The sequence below is a fragment of the Poecile atricapillus genome, chromosome 10, assembly GCF_030490865.1.
Source record: "Poecile atricapillus isolate bPoeAtr1 chromosome 10, bPoeAtr1.hap1, whole genome shotgun sequence".
In the NCBI taxonomy this organism is placed as follows: Eukaryota; Metazoa; Chordata; class Aves; order Passeriformes; family Paridae; genus Poecile; species Poecile atricapillus.
In genome coordinates this window covers 17561806-17582737 of record NC_081258.1, presented here as the reverse complement: position 1 = coordinate 17582737, position 20932 = coordinate 17561806, and the positions used below count along the sequence as shown (strand labels likewise).

At 42.7% G+C, this 20932-nt stretch overlaps 1 protein-coding gene across 8 annotated transcripts in view; it reads right to left on the bottom strand.

Annotated features, from left to right (window-relative positions):
• Positions 1-1625: 1625 nt before the first annotated feature.
• The window catches only part of HSD17B2 (hydroxysteroid 17-beta dehydrogenase 2), a 31293-nt gene continuing 11986 nt past the window's right edge, over positions 1626-20932 (bottom strand). Inside the window, exons 2-9 of one of the 8 annotated variants that reach the window (XM_058846296.1) lie at positions 15304-16852; positions 14423-14614; positions 13612-14329; positions 13245-13397; positions 8305-8517; positions 7824-8009; positions 5141-5278; positions 1626-3704 (exon numbers count right to left, since the gene is read on the bottom strand). In XM_058846296.1, the coding sequence (XP_058702279.1) occupies positions 3346-3704; positions 5141-5278; positions 7824-8009; positions 8305-8517; positions 13245-13326 (978 nt within the window). In that variant the 5' untranslated portion in view covers positions 13327-13397; positions 13612-14329; positions 14423-14614; positions 15304-16852 and the 3' untranslated portion in view covers positions 1626-3345. Of the gene's footprint in view, positions 3705-5140; positions 5279-7823; positions 8010-8304; positions 8518-12788; positions 13195-13244; positions 14330-14422; positions 14615-15303; positions 16853-19390; positions 20109-20932 lie in introns of those variants that run through there. The other 7 variants (XM_058846294.1, XM_058846295.1, XM_058846292.1 and 4 more) reach the window with 7 other exon arrangements.

Sequence of the window (20932 nt, the reverse complement as noted above, 5' to 3'; positions counted from 1 at the left end):
CCATCTTGCCCAACATCGGGCAGGGTTGTCATCAGGGGCCCCATAAAGAGGGGAAATGGAGCCAGAATAATAAAAAACTTATATAAAAAAAATGGTTTGTAACTCACCTTCTGTCTCCAAAGCTGCATATCTTCAAATCAGTTCCTCACATGAAGGAGGAACGTGAGCCAGCCAGAGCAGTGAATGCAGAGCAGGAGAGTGGGACTCCCCAGGACACCAGGCAGGGAATTCCTTTGTAAAAAGCATCCAACAGCATTTACTTCTTCATCACAAACTTCATTCCAGAGGCTGGATCAGAGGGATGTGTATAAAACCTGTTCTTTAATCATGATTTCCACAGTTTATAACCCCTTTTTACTCTATACATGTGTTTGTAATTTATACACACTTGATTATTGTGGGGCATTAAGTGTTGTTTTAGACTATTATTCATCATCCCTTCTTAGGGCCACAGCCAATTTCTTCTGTTTCTCAGATGCTTTTCCTCACACCATATGCATTTTTTAAAAAATATTATCTTTGAAAATTGGCCCAAATTGCAATAATTAAGTTGGGGTTTTTAATACAAGAGTTTCCTCTGCTAGAACTCAACATCCTCTCTTCCCACCCCCCGGATATCTTTGTATCAGATCAGCCTTTATGGTAAGCAAAGGACCATAACACCCAGACATTTGTCCTCAAGAGCATGAGCCAGTGTCAGCACTAACATCCACGTGGGCACAAACACCTACAATTTATTCTGCAGTTCTGCCACTCTCACAGATGGGATTATTTGCATTGCAAGCCATTAGCAAAAGAAATTTATTTCTAATACTACAGCCCATTAAATGACACGTAATTCAATAATGTGTTACAACAGAATTATCTTTAAAACACAAAGTAAGATCCCTGTAGGAACAAAACAATAACAATTTTTGATATCGCAATTATTAGAGACCTGCTAAAATATCTTTGTAGTTAGGTGAAGAAACATAAAATGACTATTTAGAACAGAAATTTCCTGGGAAATAAAAGTTTAAAAAAATAAAAAGAAGTCAAAACTTTCAAGTTAATGCCTAATTTAATATGTCTGCAATGTGCAAGATAATATTCCTATTAGGAAAGTCAAGGGGAGAAAAAAAAATTACATCTTATAACCACCGCCAAATAACAAAGCAACAATTAAAGATTGTTATGGAGATTGCTAGGCAAAGCAGCTGACTGACTGCTAAGACAAATTTCATTGCACGGTGTGCCTAAGGGCAAAATTCCAGCCCACAGAATTTACACCCAAATTGGGTGTGAAGGGAAAAACAGCCACCTCCATCCACGATGGGATGGAGATAGGCTCCCTGGCAGCAAGCTCCCTCGCCCTGAAGGCAGCCAAAATTCACACCCAGCTCACCCCCAGCTCCACACTCACCTTTCCTTCCAGCTCAGGAGCTGCCTTTGAGCCAGCTGGGGTCACATCCTGCCCAACACAGGACAGCAACAGCCATTTGTCCTTCTGTCCTGGAAAAGATCCCCAGCCCCTTCCCCCTCAGTGCTCTCCTGCTGTGGGAACAAGGGAGGGGATGGAGCACTGATCCCCAAAAACCACAAAGGGTGAGACGAGACAAAGAGTCACAACTGTCTGGTTACTAAATATTACATTTTTTTATTACACATTTTTGCTGACACATAAAAAAGTTAGGGAAATAGATAAAGAAAGAAATTGGGAGAGAGAGAGAGAGGGAGAAAGACAGTCTCAGATTTCCTGAGTTCAAAACATCAAGCACACCTCCTCCAAGGAAAGCAAGTCTGCAAGCAGGGCACAGATATAAACCCACAGGTGATAAACCTCTAGCAAAAGCAGCTATTGTGGCAAAGTGTGCAGGACAGGAGGGTTCCCCCACTGGAGCACAGATTCAAACAGTGGCCCGAGCCCCCTGAGCATCCTCTGTGCATTTACAGGAGTCTCACACTGATGTAACAGACACAGGACAGTGATGGAACAAACACCATCATTGCAAATTAAATAGTGATTTTGTCCAGTTGGGTGCAAGAGCACATCACACGAGTAGGATTATGACAAAAGCTTAGAAGTTGCTCAGAAAGGAAAGGAAAAAGTGTGTCTACATTTAAAGCTCAGAATGTGATCACCTTTAGTTTTTCATCACTGGAAAAGAAATGCATCTTATCAAAGACAGGACACATGGCCAAACCATGGGACTTGGGGGGATGAGAGTTTCTTTCCAAAATATCACAGCCTTTCAAAGCCCAAGGATGTGAAAGACAATGCAAAAAGACAATAAGGTAGGAGAAATACAGGTGAGTTGCCCAACCACTTGCCACTGGTTTATGGTAAGGGGCACCAGAGAGGGCACCTGGTGCTCCTGGAATGAAATTAGGGAAGGGGAGCAACCCCAATCTATCACAAGTTGGGCACTGGACTCCAGCAAAGCCAGACGAAGATTGACTGATCTTAGACAAGTCAGCATAATCTCCCCCCAAAGCAGAGGGAGACACAAGAAGGTATCAGGAGAAGTGGGAAAAAAACATTAATTCTTTGTAAACCCAGACTTGAGTAAGAAATTGTATAAAAAGAAGTGACATCAGAGTTTACTAACAATTAGATAAGCACAAGCATATACAGGCAATGCACAGAATGACTCAGACAGACCAAATTAGCAGCTGATACACCCACTAGGACTATTTTTATTACTGTAGGAAGGAAATTGTTCCTCTCTTCATAAAGATCGTGATCTGTTTGCATTCATTTCCCCACCCCCCCATGCCAAATAATTTCTGTTGCTTATTCTAGCAAAGAGAATAAATTACAAACTTTAAAACACTACATTACAAAACTTAGGGGGGAAAGGACAATCATTTCTCAGGTTCAACAGCAACAGAATGAAAACACCAGACCCAAATATATTAGGCTGAAGATGTAGAGAAAAAGACTTGCATTACACAGTTCTAAGTCTCTTCAACAATAGGAATATATTTAACTTCTTACAAGATTTAAGGTTGGTGATTCTCTAGGGGTTTTTGTTTTGCTTTAACAAAACATGTTCTGCATCTCTCTGAGTTGGAGATGCCTTTAGAAGCAGACAGGAACTATATAATTTCATGAGGTACCTTACACAGAAAGCAGGACACAAAGACAACAGGAAAACACTGAAATTCCTCAAAAAATGCCCCATCTTGGAATAGTCTTCTGTTTATGTTTATCCACTGCTTTTCCACAAACATTATCCTCAACACAAAGATTTCCCTCTTTGCAGGGCAGTGTCAATGCAACTTAACAAAGCACAGTAAGTAGCAATGTCCTTACAGAGTTCTTCCCAGCTACCTCATCCAGGGAGATAAACACCAGTGGACACCTCAGAGGTTCTTGCCTTCATCTCCTGATGCTCTCAGCTCCCTTGGTACAGAGCCAGCACTCAGCATCCTGCTAATGAAGAAGTCGTAGAACCAGAGGGGGAAGCAGCAGAAGATGCAGAGGGGGATGTAAGCCCCCTTGCCAGGGGTGTAAAGGCCCTGGGGTCTCCTGGCCAGCAGGGCCTGCAGGACAGCGCCCAGCACGGGGGACAGGTCGGGGGCACAGTGGGAGGGCAGGTGGAGGAGGTAATTCCTCAGCCCCAGGAGATACTCCTCTCCATAGGCCTGCCTGGTGTCTGCAGGGAGGTTCTCCATCAGCTCCTTCTCTTGTTTATCCCACTGCTCAGCCGTGCCTTCGATACCTGCAGCAGCAACATCACAGGATAGCACAGGGTTTGGGCTGGATTTAAAAAAATTAATCTGTAATTAATAGTCAGAGTTGACCTAAACTGGGTCAGTGAGGAACAAACACCACAGCTGGTCAGCAGCCAGTGCTTTTCTCTGGAAGAGGAGGAAAAGCACGAGTACTTTGTGCTACACAAAAAGCACAAAGTTCATGCCCCATTTGGCTCCCTGCTCTACCTAAAAATGCTCTCTCACAGCCAAATCAGCATTTCTTCTTTCCCCCTGCCATTTCTTTCTGCCCCCTTTCCACTTTGCCATTCTGTCCTGACTCATTTTGTGGATGTTTCCAATCAGTATTTATTATAAAAACTGAGGACAGACAAACTAAGATGATTCACTTGGGCTGGCCAAGTGCTAAGCTGCCCTTTCACAAGAGACATTAGTATTTCAATAACTAGTTTCCTGAAGGATTAGCTTTCTATTAGGACAGATTTAGAACCATAATTTAATCTATTTGCCCACCCCATCTGCATAATGTAGGAATGAAAATAGAGGCTTCTCCAATGGAATTATTGCCTAACTACCAAAAATTTAGCATTGCAAATAAAGAAAAATCTTTAAATAAATATTTAAATCTCAAATCCCAGGACTCAATTTTACCCACAAACCTGAGAAGCAGGGCCCTGAAGGTGAAGCCTCAGGCAGGTTCCACTGACCACACAAAGCTGTCAGAGCCCAGAGCCTCACAGGGCCCCTTCCCAGGAGGGGAAGCATTCAGAAAAGTAGCATTTTATGAAAAAGACCAATTTGATTTACACTGACATAAAAAAATGCTCTGGACAGGCATGGGGTGCAGTGAGAGCATGTGCAGCAGGAGATGAGTCTGGAACCTGGACAGGCTCTGCAAAAAGTGCTCAGTTGAAGGAGGAGGAGAATTTGGAACAGAAAGCAGCAGGAGCACATGGGGAAGGAGTGGAGAGGAGAGGTCAGAGGATATTGACAGCAAGCAAGCAAGCAGGATGACAGGTATTGCTGCAGATACTGCCATGCCAGACAGAGCAGCTCAATAAGGAGAGCTCTGATGCTGAGGAAGGAAGGAGTGACGGGGCACCTGAAGCTCCCAGGCAGGACAAGTGAGCCGTAACACTCAAACTGGCCACACAGTGCTGCTCCTTTGCCAGCTCCAACAAAGCTGGAGCAAAGAGAAGGCACCAACTGCCTGAATGCTGCCCTGTTCCAAAGGAGAGACAGCCCTGCCCAGGAGAGGGGAGGCAGGCAGTGTGCAGAGCTGGAGAGAACATCTCTCACAAAAGACACTGAGCATCATTTCCATAACCCACAAAAAGAATGGGGAAAAAGGTCCAACCCCTGAGAGTCACTCAGGGCTCTGTTTGAGCCTGCTGAACTTCAGGGAAAGAGGCAGAAAGAACAACCCAAAATGTCAAACACCAACCTGTTCTGAAGCCTGATGGATGAATTGCCGTGACTTTAATGCCCCATTTGGAAAGCTCTTGCCTCATTACTCCAGAAAACATGGACAGAGCTGCTTTGGATGCCCCGTACGCAGCATACCTCGGTAGTGGAATGCCTCCTGCAGGAGCAATAGAAACCTGATAAACCTCAACAGTGGCTCTTCCCAGCCTTTATTTTCATGATTTAGAAGGGAGATTATAGCACAACCAAAATTATGCCTTTCTCACTGAGGTTAAAGACAAGTCAGTGAGGGAATCATTTCTTGCTAGAGGTTAAAAAAGAGTGAAAGTTGTAAATTAGCAGTTGCCTACAGCAGTAACACTCAGTAACACCTGGAAAGAGACCTTGTAGGGCAGAAAAAATAAACTGGACTGCATTTAAGGGTAAAAACTGTTGAAAGTTATGACTGTTGATTTGAGAAACAGAATGTTTTAGTTCATATAAACAGTGAAGCAATGGTTTTATACTCCAGTTCTTGTCACTGTAACACAAATTTCAAGCCCCTACAATAAACCACAGTTAAAACAGGGTAAGTAATCTCAATTCTAGCTTTATAAAGTCAACTTTCTTTCTTGTTCTTTCCAGAAAGGCCAAAGAAAATAATGTAAGAGTGGGGAAAACCTCTGGGGACAAACCAAAGCTGGAATCTCACCCCATGAGTGACTGGACTCCCTGACACCCAGCATAGAAACAGACCCCCTGCCTACAGTTATATCCCATCTTTTTCAATCCCAGAAACATTTGTTCAGCTGGGAAAGCTAAGAGAACACCCAGTACATTTACAAAAACAAAGTTTCTTCCAGAAAACAGTATCTTCCAAATGCAGAGATTTCCTCTGCCCCCAAAACGGGCAGACTTTCATTCCTTCAGCTCTACAAAAATACAAACATGCTTAGATTTGAGCATCTTCTTCTTCAGCCCTCCCACTTCCCCCACAAGGTTGGTGTTATCACCACCAGGTTTAAGATCATCACAGCCACCACAGGCTGTGCTGGGAGCAGGGAACAGAATGGACAATCTTTTCCTTGAGCACATCCCTCCTCCTCCTGCCTGCATGGGCAGCTGGGCACATCCTGCCTCTGTTTCACATGCTACACACTCATCTCCTTGTGCTTGAGTATTTCAAAGGAAAATAGCTCAGATACAGGGGGGATTTTCAGGTAAGTCACTGGTGCTATTGGGTATTGTACTGGGGTGACCAAGGTATGACAGGAGCTGTTTACACAGAGCCATTCCCTTGAAGAAGTCAGGCCAATTATATGTTAATTATTCTTCTGTATGCATCTGAATAAGCTGGATTGGTTTGAGCCAATTGAATCACATACTTTTCCCTCTGAGGTCAGGCTAACCTGAGCCCAGTTAAATGAGCCCTACACAGACAGGAATAGATTCAGCACAATGAGACCTCACTGACTTCTCCACTAATGTTTTACCAAAGGACCCCCAGACCCTGCGTTAAGAGAAAACTCATCACCCAAACCAGCCTGTGTGCAACAACATCTCTGCAGGCAGCTAGAATTTAAACATCAGCTCCTGTAAGGGCAAACTACTCAGCACAGGGATAAATGCATCTATCCCTTCAAGGCAGTTCAGGGATTCTCATCAGGAATTAAGACATCTGCCCCAAAACACCCACGGTGAGAGCTTCACTTGGGTGCACAGAGGAAACAGGGATCTGGCCTCAGAGCAGCAGCAGCAAAGTTCTGACAATTCAGTCCTGATTTCTCAGAGTGTCAGCAATAAACCATGAACACAGACATGCAAATACAGGTCATATCTGGGATTATAAAGAGAAAACAGTGCCAGAGCTGCAGCCACATCCTCAGCATAAGGGGAGCACTGGGAAACACCTTCACAAGTCACCCCAGCAATGCAGCAGGACTGGGGGGGACTCCAGCTGTGCAGAAGGGCACAGAAAAATGTGGGGAGCACATGACCTAGTAAATCCCTAAGAGATCTTACTCCAAAATACTTTCCAGCAGCATGACCTCCTGCTTCTAGCAGTTCTCATTTTCAAAGGAGCATTCTTGCCCCTCAGCTGTTGGCTACCAGATACTGCATTACTGAATTACATTAATTCCTACATCTTACCATCTCAGCTGTCCTCCTAGAATAAAAGGTCATGTAATAAAGACATGCATATATATGTATATTAAGCAAAATTCATGGGGAAAGAAATGGAAAGCATATGTTAATTTTTAAAAAGGTTTTGGATTTTTTTTTTCATGGAAAAATACCACTTTGCTAATAAGTTAGGCCTAAATATTTCTAAGACATCCAAAATATTTTTAAAGAAATATAAACACACAGCTCCCAAGTTATCAGCATATATCACAAACTGAGGTGGTCACAGACTTCTGCCTGAACATGTTATAGAAATACCTGTGATGTATCACCCATATTTATGGAAGCTCACAAAGTTATCGCTCATGGTATCTAGAACACAAGGTCTGAATTTCACTGGGTTTTTTGTCACAGCATATTTTTAGCCACATTAAACTCTTCTATAAAGGCTGTTTCCTGGGAGTAGTGTCCCCAACTAAAGAAAAACCTGGATTTATTACCTTAACATTTATTCCCTGGGTGTATTGACAACCCAGACAAACCAACACCTTCCTTGGCATTTGCTCCAGGACTTTACTTGGTGCTTTAGCTCAGCTCACCTGCCATGCTGGACATGTTCACCAGCCTCCCCCGCGATTTCCGGAGCAACGGCAAGAAGGTCTTGGACACCTCCACAGCCCCAAAGAAATTCACCTCCATGCAGTGCCTGTAGGTGCTCATGGGGAGCAGCTCCCCATCAGCAGGGAAGCCCAGGATTCCTGCATTGTTCACGACACCCCAGAGTCCTGGCAAGAGGAGAAAGCATAAGGCTGCGACACACCAGGGAAACAACTCCATAAGGATTGCACCAGTGAGACCAAGAGATGATCTGCATCTGTACATGCACATTCCCCACTCCTTGACCAGTCACTACCATCTTCACATATCCCAGAAAACAGAAATCATTTAAGGAAATACCCTGACTCCCCAAGACTTTACCCCAGAAATGCCCTACACACCTAAGCCAGCGGTGGAGAGATGCACCTGCTAACCTGCTACATCAAGACTTCCATTGTAAAGGGGGGAAGAAAAAAGCTGTACCTGCATTTTGCACCTTCTCTGAGACTCTCAGATAGGCCTCCTTGACCTGAGTGGTGTCAGTGATGTCCAGCTGCAGGACAGAGAGTCTCTGGGAACAGGAGCGCCGCAGCTCCTCCGCCCCAGGGCCGTCCTTGTTCAGAACCCCAGCAAACACAACAAAACCCAAACTGTCCAGGTATTTAGCCAGTGCATGTCCAATCCCAGTGTCACTTCCTGAAAGCATGAAAAAAACAAGGAAAGCAGGTCTGTCCTACACCACCATTAAAAAAAAATATTAAATAAATAAATACACACATTGGAAAGCCATGGAAATCTAAACAAAAATATGATGACAAAGTCCCTGAAATACATATGTCAGTAGAAAGAAAGGTTCAGATCTGAAGTTTGAGGAGCTGGACCTTTAAATGCTCCTCAAAGACAGGCTGTGTTCTGACTCAGAACTGGTGGAATCAGCTCACCCTCTGCCACTGACAGATGCTCTGACTTTGCACATCGAGAAGAAATAAAGCCCTACTTTGGTTTTATACAAATATTCAGACTGAAACCTGATAACAAATGTATCCAAGAAAAAAAAAACAAAACACACTAATGTTTTACTTTGAAATAGCCAACAGACAAAGCAATTATAGGGCTTTCAAATTCACATTCTTGGATTCTATTTCTTCATTCTAAGAAGTAGCATTATTTCATTCACACATCTACCACACAGATCCCTCAGATAAGCACTTATTATTACAGACTGTAACCAAGCCAAAACAAAGCAACTGTTGCTTTACCTGCAAAGCATCCCAATGCTTTCAGAACCTAAGAAAGCTTCCAAATTACTTTTTTGTGCTAAGTCAGCTATTGAATTCATGAAAATTTGCATCAGAATTTCTCTTATCCTCTCTATCCTCTTCCAGACTTATTCCCAAACTTTGTCTATATAAAGCACTGATCTAGCAGCTGCAGGAAGCACTATTAGAGCAAACAAAATGAAGGATATTTAACAAATAATTTGATTCACGAGTCTCTCCCTGTGACAGAGTATTTTTGCTGCTGCTACAGAATAAAAGACAGAATGGTTTGGGTTGGAAAGGACCTTGAAGATCATCCCATTCCAACCCCCTCTAAGAGGACAAGGTTAAGAGGAAAATTAGGAATTTAATACATTAATAAAAGTTTTAGTAAAGCATCAGCCTGTTCCACAATACTGCACCACATCCTCCACTACAGCAGAGAAAGCTTCTGGATGCTGCTCTGCCCTGGGATCCAGGATCTCCTGCAATATCAATTTACTACATAAATGTTAAGTTTCAAACTCTGGCTCTGGAAATCTGAATGTGAGGCAAAGGACTGGAACTCCTGCCAGATATTTTACTATTTTCTTGTTTGTGAAAGAGCTGCAATACCCCCTTATATAATAACCCTACTATAAACTTCTGAGTGTTAGTCTGTGATTTTGGCACACCAAGAAAAATATCAGAACTATTCACTAGTCTGTTCCTACATTCAAAATATGTAGTCAATAGAATTTGACTGCCAAAAGGACTCATCATAGTCATGTTAAATACTCTTTTCTGGAATCTCTCTTTTAACTGGGGCTTTAGTCTTGAAAGGTGAAAAATATTAATTCCAGGCAGCTTGAAAAACACACATACTAAATGTCTGGAACAATCAGTGCATCTTGAAAAAGTAGAAAATAATTACTTATGCTCTATTTAATTCCTAAGAAGAAAAAAAATAATCTTTTTAGCATTTTTGAAGTCTGCAATTTGCTGAAGATGCACCAGAGCACTACGAATATCTCATTAAGCTTCTCCAGTCCTGACCTGTCAGAATAAACCTGCATTCTTTGAATTCCCTAAAGAGACATGAAGAAGCCTGTAAATACCCCAGACACAACAGATTTCTAAGTTCGGGGGTGGAGTGACTTTCCTTCTTTTTCTTTTAGTGAAAAACCCTACTTTTAGATCAAATCTTTCCTCTTTCATGATTCCCAGCAAGTACACAGCAACAGCTACATATTACCCAAGTTTTACGGTGCAGCTTTAACTTGAAAATGGGCAGAATACAACACAACTTGAATTTGGGATGGGCATAGCAATTCCAAGAAAGCAATAAAAGTTGTTTTTATCGTTGCCTGATGCTGGGTTTGTCCCTGTATTTTTTTATTCCAAAACAAGTATGATTTGAGTTTCAGACCTGTTATTGAAGTCCAGAGAAGCTTTACTCTTCCAACTTCTAGAATTCAAAGAGTCTCAACAGGGGAAAAAAAAACAACAGATACTTCCCTCCCAATCACACTCTTTCTTCTATGCCAAAAATAATTTGTGGGTTATGAGAAGACTTACTTTACGGAAAGCAATCACTTCTGGCTGTGACTGACCCATTACTGAGAATTTACAATTAACTCATGCTGAACATGCACCAAATCACTCCCCCAAGAATGGAAAGACCAAATTAACTGGAGAAATTCATCCCACTGCACACAGACTAACCAGGGACAGAATTTTACAACTCCTGTCTCTTCAGATCTTGGTAGTAATTTAATTTTTAGGGAAGGTGGCTATTGCAGTTACCACTAAAATGTTTGCATGCCAGAAGCTTCTGTTTAAGGATATTGGAACTCTTACTCCCAGCAAGAGGATCCAGAGCAGAGTTTCAGCAATGCCTTTGACCCTGCTCACATGCCCACAGTTATCCCCATGAAAACACATTTTGACCACTGGGCACAGTTTTTCCCCTTATCCTGGGAACTGCTGGCTTAAATAAATAATGCAGAGCAGCACTGGTACCAGGAACATCCAAAGAGGACCAGAACAACATGTGACAGAATGCAGGGAGAGCAGCAGAGCTTGCCCTAGCCTCTGGCCAAAGGCTCACAAGGAATATGTGGCAGGTGCTCAGGACACAGCCACGCTCCTCAGCTTAGTGGGGCTGAAAGGCAGAGGGAAAAAGAAAAAATAATTAAAATCACCGCTTTCCACAAAGTGCCTGCCTGAGGACTTGTCCAAACTAGAGAAAATTACACCAAAATCTACCTAAAGACACCTTGCAGCTACAAATGCACAGGGACACCCATCCTGTAGTTGGTATGGGGAAGAATACCACAATCAGAGCAATTTAACTAAACGAGATGTTGAGTAAAACTTCTGTTTCAGCTAGTGGAGTGGTTGATGGATTGCACAGGGTTCCAGTAAAGACAAAGAAGAGTCTCCCCAAATTAATCAGCTGTCAGAGATGTCCAAACTTGCACTTCTTCAGGACAGTTGCAGCACAGATACAAGGAAAGCGCATTCCCTTACTGAGTTATACCAAACATTCCTAATTCCCTTACATTGTTCTAATTCAGACTCCAGAGCAGATAAGCTCCCAGAGAGTACTTTTTCCTGAAGATCTGCAGTCTTAAAAATAGCAAGGAGATGCCCAAGCGCAAGCACATCCCCAGAGTCTGCAGGGGTGGAAAGGATTGCTCCCTATTCCCAGTACCAATATCCATCTTCATCTGACACACTTGCAGGGAGAAAAACAGCTGGCAGACAAACTGCAAGGGGAGAACTTGCTGCTCATCTGGTCCTCTCTCAACTTTTATACTTAATCCCTGTATTAAAGCTTGCTAGGCAAATCTAAATTATTTCCAGGTGTCCCTATAAAACAAAATGAAATTCTGCTAGAAATTGCTATATAAACCAAAGCAACTTAATTCAGCATTCCAGAGGGGAAAAACGACAGAAAATAAAACAAAACCCAGCAAATTAAGAGTGCAAGAAGCAGTAGGCAGGCACTCCAGTTTAAAGGTTTGATTAACACAAATAAGTAATACCTAAATAAACAACACCTAAAGTTTTAGAGGAAACAGGAGAAAAGCCGTAAAACTACAAAAATGCCATCCCTGCAAAATAAAAGTGGGTTTTGAGTAGATCAGAGTGGTAGTAGAGACTGAATTAATTAGCTCTGAACTTTCCCTGCTAGTGAAGGGAATTACTCCCTCCTAAATGATTTCTCAGAGGGTTTCAAAGAGATGGCACCAAACATCATGTGCATGATAGACACAGCGTGCACTATGTACACACACCCCCAAAAGACAACCGTACATCCATAACCAGCGCAATTATATCAGGTAAACAAAAGTAATGTATGAATGTAGTGTTCTGAGGGCTCCCGGGAATTACTGTCTCTCCTAAAAAAAATTAGACCATCATAAGTATTCTTATGCTTCTTGCACCAGTTAATTTCACAAGTATGTCTAAAAAGCTACTTGTAAAGATTAAATGAGACACTAAAAAATAATAGCATCTATTAGGATGCTTTTCTACTTAATTTCAGAGCACTTATTTACCTGGAAAAAACCATCTCTGCCGAGGCAAATAAAACAAGCAGAAAAAGAAAGGATAAAAGGAACTCTCAAAAGCATGCACTAACCCGAGGACAAGAAGTTTTCCAGCCCACTTGTGAGAAAAAGCAGGCTTTGTTCGCTCCTGTGCCCCGGCAGCACACCTTACCTGTGATGAGCACGGCTCTGCCAGCCACGGGCAGCAGCTCGCTGTCCCCGGGGCACACGGAGCGGGCGAGGCACACGGCCACCAGCACCCCCAGCAGCCCCCCGGCAGCCCCCAGCGGGGCCACACACAGCAGGGCGGCCAGCAGGCTCCAGAGCAGCACCTTCGCCTTGCCCAGCGGGCTCCTGTGGGCCCTGCGGAGCACGGTGACCCCGAGGAGCGTGGTGACACCAGCGCAGAGCCACCCAAGGGCGCTGCTGGCCGCAGCATCCATCGGCAGCGGGGAGCAGCCGGCACTCGCACCCCAGCGCCGGCCGGGTGAGAGCAGGTATTGCTAAATGCAGTGTGTGTTATATAGGAGCAGGGGGTGGGGCAGAGGAAGGGGACTCTGTTTAAAGGTTTGACATAATCTCACTTACCCTTGGCATCAGCAAGGAGCAGGAGTCTTCCTTTGCTTACCTTTCATTCCTTCTGCCTGACAGCTCCACCTTCTGAACAATGTGCTGGCTGGATAATGATTGACAGCGCCGGGAATGGACATGATGTAGCAAGCGCTGGCTCCAGGAAAAGATTAACTGCTATATTCTTTTTATGTCTTTAAAGTACACTTTCCTAGACAGTGAGAAAAGGAACAGTTTCCTTTATGAGGAATAGTTGGGCTTTCCTGCTTAAAAAACTTAGGGTGTAGCTTCAGTGGAACTGGTTTTTGATGGGCAGTGACAAAAAATGAGTCAGGCCAGGGTTATTTAATCTCTGGAACACAAACTATCTTGGGCTTTATCACATGTGGATAACCCTCCTCTTTCAACAAAAAGCCCCAAATTACCTTCTCTGCTTTAATGTCCACCTTTGCCTATTTGGCTGCTCCACATTCAGCAAATACCTGCAGCAAATTGACATGCAGAGGGTGCTGGGAGGCTGGGAAGAGGTGATTGCTGGTTTGCCATGAGGGGCACACAAGATGAAGTCTTCAGCTAACCTCCAGTGATGACATTCACCTTGGTTTTGACAGGAATCACTGCCTTGAGAGCCATAGCAAGTTGTGCAGGGGGAAAAGTTATCAAATACATTAAAGAGATTTAATAGCCACTGTGTTTTTCTGAAAGTTATTTAAACAATAAAAGAAAGTTAAAAGCCAGCCAGCCAAAGGGATTGAGATACAAATGAGCCATGCATATTTAACCCAGTTTAAAAATCCCTAGTGACTGATTTGAGAACAAGCCTACGTTGCCACAGAGCGGGCTAACATGCGGTAGCTGGTTTTCCAAGGCAACACGGTGCTGATCTATCTGATTTCAGATGTGAAAAATTGAAGCATGTGGTGCAAACCTGACATGAAACAGAGCACATTCCCATTCCATTATGCCTTTGGGGTTTTAAGAGATTACAAATCTGTTGAATATACACTTTACCAGCCAGTGAAAATGTTTACATACCTCTGTAGGTAGTTTACATCAGAGATGAAGTGACTTTCTTAAAGGAACATCACCCTCAAGGTCCGCTCATCATTCGTTACTCTTGTGAACAGTCATTCACCCATCCTCCTACCAGAGCACAAAAGGAAAAACATTTTCACTTCTCTTTGACATTTGCTGCTTCTGCTTTTACTAGCATGCTGCTCTTGAGGTCAGCTATACCTTGCTGTCCATTAAGGTGTCTTCTTAAATATTTTCCTGGGGAATTTTGCTCTCTCCATCACTGGTCTTTGGCACATGATTTAGATGATCACAAATGTGCTGGCATTTAGAGCATGAGCTCTCACACTTGAGGGTACAGTGAGATGAAGCTTTTCCATAGTGGGATGAGGGGCAGGAGTGGTCGCCTCCAGCCTGTGGGGATGAGGCAGAGGTGGGCAAGGGGCCACGCTGGGGTGGCCACCATGCCTGGTACAATGCCATGCCTGCAGAGCAAGCTCCATGAGTCCCCCTCTGCTCCAGTCTCCCCTACCACATCCCCCACAGAAATGTGTTTTTCCCCTCCCTCAGACACAGCTGGCAGGGTGGGGATGTTTGGAAAGCTGGGGTGCCACACACCTTCCTCATACACCCACCCACTCTGGTGCACAGACACACCACCTGTCTGCACCCACACCCAGCAGAACAGCTGAGGGACTGCCTCTGTCTGAATCAATGCTCAGTTTATCATTTTAATAGGAAATACAACCACTGAAGGCTTCTTTTAGTGAGAAGTTGACCATGTGTTCATCTGCAGGGTGAATAAAATTCCATGGTAATGTGCAGATGATACACGTCAGAAAGGTTATGATCTAAAACTGGCTGAAAAATGCTAGTGTGGAGTACCCACTTCACAAAGCCTCTGCACTTTCTCTGACACCAGCAATGACAGATTGCTGCTTGAGGATTTTTCAGCATAATTTTGCCACAAGATAGGTTTTATCATCCCATGCCAACTTCTCGTCTCGAATAAACTCCTCCTTTTCTCTTTACCCCTTTGAGACGTCTCCAGCTCTAAAAGCTGTATATTAACCCAGGATTGCAACTGAGTTTGCATTCCTCACCTTCTTCTTATAGTTTCCTGGAAAAAGGAATTCCTCCAAATTGTCAGGATTTTGCATCACCATGACATCTGTGTTACAACAAGAATGGATTTAAGTTAATTGATTTGGGGCTAAGCTCACCCTACCCTTGCCAGGACTGTTCTTTCTTCCAAGAGAAGAGGATGGCTTTGCAAAGCCATCTCACAATAACTGTCCCTTGATACCATGGCAAACTGCAGAGCCTGTACTAAAGTCTGGACCCTGATTCCAGAGTCAGTCCATGCCAGTGGCAAACAGCAGCAGAGAAATGATCCTGAGCATCCTCCTGGCAGCTGTGCCTTTGCTCACCCTCACTGAGCACTCTGATCTCTGTGCCTGTTCCTGATGTTTCTCCTGGGGACTTTGCAGATCTCACATGTGCCCTACCATCTAAATCTCTTCATGATACATGGTGACTCTGGAAAGTCAGCTCTTCAATGGCAAAAGAAGATGGCTTTCCTGGAGAACAATCACTCCATGGTAATCAGCAACATGAACAGCCAGTCTCTAAAAATTCAGCTTGCCTTCCTTCAAATCCTCCAGTCACAGCACCTTTCACCTGCTGTAGTATCCCTGCAGAACACTGTCCCCAGGACAAAGCAAGGACACCCCTCCAGTGTGCAGGACCTTTATCACAGACCTCAAATTCTTGCCTCCACACTCCCATTCTGGAGGCTAAATCACTTCTTGAAAGACATTCACTTAGTTCCTCCCCATTTCTTGAAGCTCTTGTCCTGTCACACTGTGCTGGCTGTGTTTTTCAGCATGATGGATGCAGCCTGTGCTTTTGGTTGCTGTTCTTAACACAAAAAAAAAGAGCAGAAGACAGGTTCAGGTTCCCCAGTTCCTTTGAAACGTGGTGAAGCCCAACCTGGTCACAACTTCTTTGAAATACACCACCAAGCTCTTCCTTGGTTCTGCCTTGGTAATGAGCTCTCTTCTGTCTTTGCTTTTCATGGCTCCCTTTTGAGTTCAGTGATTTTCCTGATGTATATAATTTTTTTAAGCCTCTGTGACTTTCCAGCATAGTAAAAACTTCCAGTTCAAACCATGAGGTTTTCAGGCATGTCTCTGTTACCTCATCCTGCATTGATTTTCAATTCTTTGGCCACTTTTCCCATGAGCTTTCTTTGCTCGTTATTTCCAACAATTTAATAGTCAGTATTTTTTCCTTTCAGCATTTTCCCTTCAGCCAGAAGTACCACGTGTCATATCCAACAGCTGCTGTCCCCACTGGATACCACTGATATTCTGTCCCAAGTGGAACATCAATTACACTGTCTAGAAGCATGAAGCTCTTTTCCTACACATCCAATCTCTGTTTCAGCTTTCTCTGCTAGTCACAGATTTGTTTTTCATTTCAAGTTATAATTTCCAACAGAACATGTCAATTTACTATTTTATCTGTTTTGCCTGCTGATTCAGGCTTTTTTCAGCTGTGGCTCCTGAGAGCTCCTGCTGCCAGTGCTTCCTGTTCTTTTGTGCCTTGGGTCAGGGCTCTGCATTTTCAGGTTCTGTAGGGAGGTTTTTCCTGGAAAATAATTTCAGCACAAAACAGGTTGGAATCTGTTTCAACAAATGAGTCATTAAGCAGGACAGAAACATTATTCTACTGAGTAAGTACATATAGGAGCAGGCAAAAAAAAAACCAAAAAAAAACCAAAAAGCAAAGTTACTTTTATTGCTGCAGCTTCTGAGAGAACATAAACATCTGGATTTTGGTGGACTTAATGACTACATGGACACTTATCAGGCTGTCAGTCCTGGATGCAGAAATTGTTGAACTTCCATCAACAAAATTCTGCAGAGCTCCTGTACCAAGGTTGAGACAATCCCTGTTTTCTCTTCATGCCCTCAGCTTGGAGCACGTGAATTGTCCCAGTAAAGACAACAAAACCATTACCCTGCCTAATGCTAGAAATGCAGCCAAGTACCTTTGTGAATTCAGATATCTGAGCTCACAGGCATGAACTGAATTAAAGCAAAAAAGGATCATGCACAAGTGAAAAGAAAGCTGTGCAACCTCTCCTTTGTCGTCAAATTGTTTATTTAATAGACCCTTAGGGAAAATAATTCCTGTCAAATAAAGTGTATATCTATTAAAGAAAAGTAAGAAATATCTTTTACCTCTAAGCTGCTGGAGATTTTGTTTTTAGAAATATAATAATGGTAAATATTGTAAATTCAGAGATAGATCCTGAAGATCATCCCTTGGCAGTGAACAAAAAACTGTAGCCCATCATTTCTAAAAATTCCATACTAACCAAACACAATAATACTAACACTAATAATAATAATAATATTACAACAGCAACAACAACAACAACAATTTCCTCAGCTAAATCTCCTGTTATTTTCTCAAATGTAAGGAAGAGCCTCAGAGTGAAGAATGTCTGTACTGATGGCAAATTTTGACCTGTAAATGAAGCCAAGGGCTGTAATTTCTGCCTCAGTTTTTACAAGAACTCTAATCACCCTTTGTAAATTTTCTGCAATAGACAAAACATCAGAGAAATCATTAAAATTATGAGCACTCCTTTGTATTTGCAAGGGAGGTTTTCTCCCTGAACTCTCCACACATCCATGTATCTCTGGGCTTTCAGGAAGAGCTAAAGGAGGATTGCACTCTTTCCAAAATAAGTAATTTTTATCAACCCAATTGTGATTATTTTCCCAGAAGAGGATAGAATCAAAAATACTAAAGGCAATTAGGCACTCTTTAGGAAGTTAGCCAAGAATCATCTCCAGGTTATCCTCATGAGAAATTACTCTTGCTTGCCTTTTTTTCTGTCATCCAGTAACATGAAACAGTTTTCAGAGAACCATCAGTGTGAGAGAAGAAAAGATACCACTTTATCTTAGTGCACTTCTCTGACAGCACAGACTGTTCCCTAAAATTTCCCCTGGTATATTCAGAGTAACATCCCAGTCCTGTCTAGGACAGAGCACAGCATAGTGCTGCCTCAATAAATGAGAATTAAAGATATAAGTTGTACTCTCAATGGGAAGTTTAGTTTGTTTTTCCAACTAGATTTTTATTATATCTCCCTATTCCCTTCCCTTCTCTGCAGCTTTGCCTCTCTGAAGTTGATGGCAGCATCTCTGTGCTTAGAACACAAAGGACTGACACATTTTCATAGCCCACAGCCTGATCGTTTCTTTGCAGGTGCTTCCTGAAAAGCAAATGCAGCTTTGCCTGCCTTACTTCTGATGCTCTGCCCTAACCACAAGTCATACCAACCACATCTACATCAGATAAAAACCACACTTTACATCATCTTTCTGTAACTGCTCCTCCTGCACGTCTTCAAACACTGGCAGGTTGGAGACACATCTGGTTTACATCCAGCCTTTTCCATTACATCTTAATATTAGACCACAAAATGCTTTCAAACATTTAGGTATTATCTCTGCAAAAGTCACATAATTCTGGTGCAGTTAAATTCATAAATAGCAATGTAAATATAGAGGTAAACCCAGAAAATTAACAAAACACGGTAATCAAAAGTCTGATTAAAGCATGTGTGGACAAATAGAAACTGTCTCGAAGAGTCCCTTTGAAGTGGGGGGATTTACAACATCACCAACATAACTCGCCACTCACTGCAGATAGTGACAATGTTAAAAATGAATCACACATAGCTTAGAGCCCCAGAACATGTCTGAGCTTTGAGAATGGACTCTGCAAAGGGGATGAAAGAAAATGGGTGGTAGCATCTCCCTGTTGTGATTTGGGTTATTAACTACGCACATCTGCCACGTGCCTTCCCTCCACCTGCAAACTCTCAGAAACATCTCCGCCTCTCATCAGTGGAATTTGCTTATTTTTAGATTTTCCTCGGAGTTACATCAGCCAGCCTTTGAAATGGAAGCCAAAGCAAAATGAGATGAAAAACGAGCCATGATTCAAAAAGCATTAAGCAATCAGCCATGACAAAGTGACACCTGCCCTCAGCGCACTCTGTTTGCTGTCACTTGAAGGACAAGCCCCTCGTTTCCAAAGGCTGAAGCCGTGTACTTTTCCTGTTGAGGAATTGTGACCTCACTCTGTGTGTAATCAACAACTTACATTATGGTTGTGATTGAATGCTCCGTCCCGGATGTCCCCGATTTCCCCTTCAGTGCTGAGATCTGAAGGACGTTCCCATTCCTGGCGTTTTTCAGCCATTTTTGAGCTGCTTGTAAATGGTTACAATTGTCAGGAATGCCTTGGTGACAGATGATCCTGCCATGGAGCAGGGGGACAAATGACATCTCAAGGTCCCTTTCAGGAACTGGTGGGCCTTTGATGGTTCTGTGGCAGGCAGCATTTTAGTTAAATGGTGTTTTTTTCTCTGGGCAATCCACTGGCTGTGGAAAATCTGTGTATTCGAGGTAATTTTTTGTTGGTTTGCTTCCCTTTATTATATTGTCCATCTTAAATATTTTTTATCATGCAGTAACCTTCACCCTGACTCAAAAACTGCTTGGATGTAAGCAAATTTAATCCCATTAAAATCACTGCGACTATCCACTCATAAAACTATACAGACGATTTAATAGGTTGCTGAATGACAGTCCTGAGACCCATTAGGCCAAAACGTTCCCCAAGAGCCCAAACTCACAGACACTTATGCACATTGCTAAAAATAAACACAGATATTCACACGCAAGTAAAGAAAGAAATACTCACAACCATGTTTTTAAACATGCACACCTGCAGAATTAGAGCCTGCCTTAAAGACCTTCCCCACCTGGATTTGAGATTCATGCAAATGAGCCTACATCATAAAACCATTTATTTCTACTTTCCAGGTGACACAACTAGCAAGTGCAACTTTAAAATGAACTTCTCCAAGTTTTAAAGTCAGTATTAAAATATTGTCAGGCTCCAGGTGGAGGTCATTCCCAAACAGGTACAAATTCAATGGGGATAAATCTGCAGAGGGACTTCAAAATAATCATCCCTGGTAAGGGATCCCTTCCTGAGCTGTGCAGAGCTTGTAACTTGTTATTAATACTGTAAATTATTGCTTCACTTTTATTTTTTAATTTCAAAACTGTTTTTAACAATATATACGACAGCCTCAGGGCAAACGTTTCTCTTGGAGGCACGCAAACTTTGCTGGAATCGCTAAGGGGTAGGCAGGCATAGCTTCAAAGGCAGATTTGGGACCTATAACATTAATTCATCCACCAAATGGAGCTCCAAAATCCATTAAGGAAAAATAACTAGTAACCATCTGTCTTTATTCATCAGGCTGAAAGCAGTTAATCAAACCTAGTGGACATTTTTACTTTCTTCTTTCTCTCTCAACAGCTTTGAACACAGATGCAGCCTTTCCATAATTAAGCTGAGCATTGTAGATCCTAGACAGATTAATTCTGGAGAGCTTGTCAAAAATGTCAGATGGCAGACAGGTTCTGTGTCTTGTCCCTGGGATTTCTGGGATTTTTATACTTATATCTACATATATGGGCAGATTCAAATGCAGTTATTAAAATTAATTACCATTTATAATTCTTAACCCATTCTCTACAATGTGGTAGAGTTTTCCTCTATGTGTTGGGGATGGAATCCAGGACAGGACCTCAGCAGTGAACAAAAGTCTCCAGGAACTGAGCTGAAATA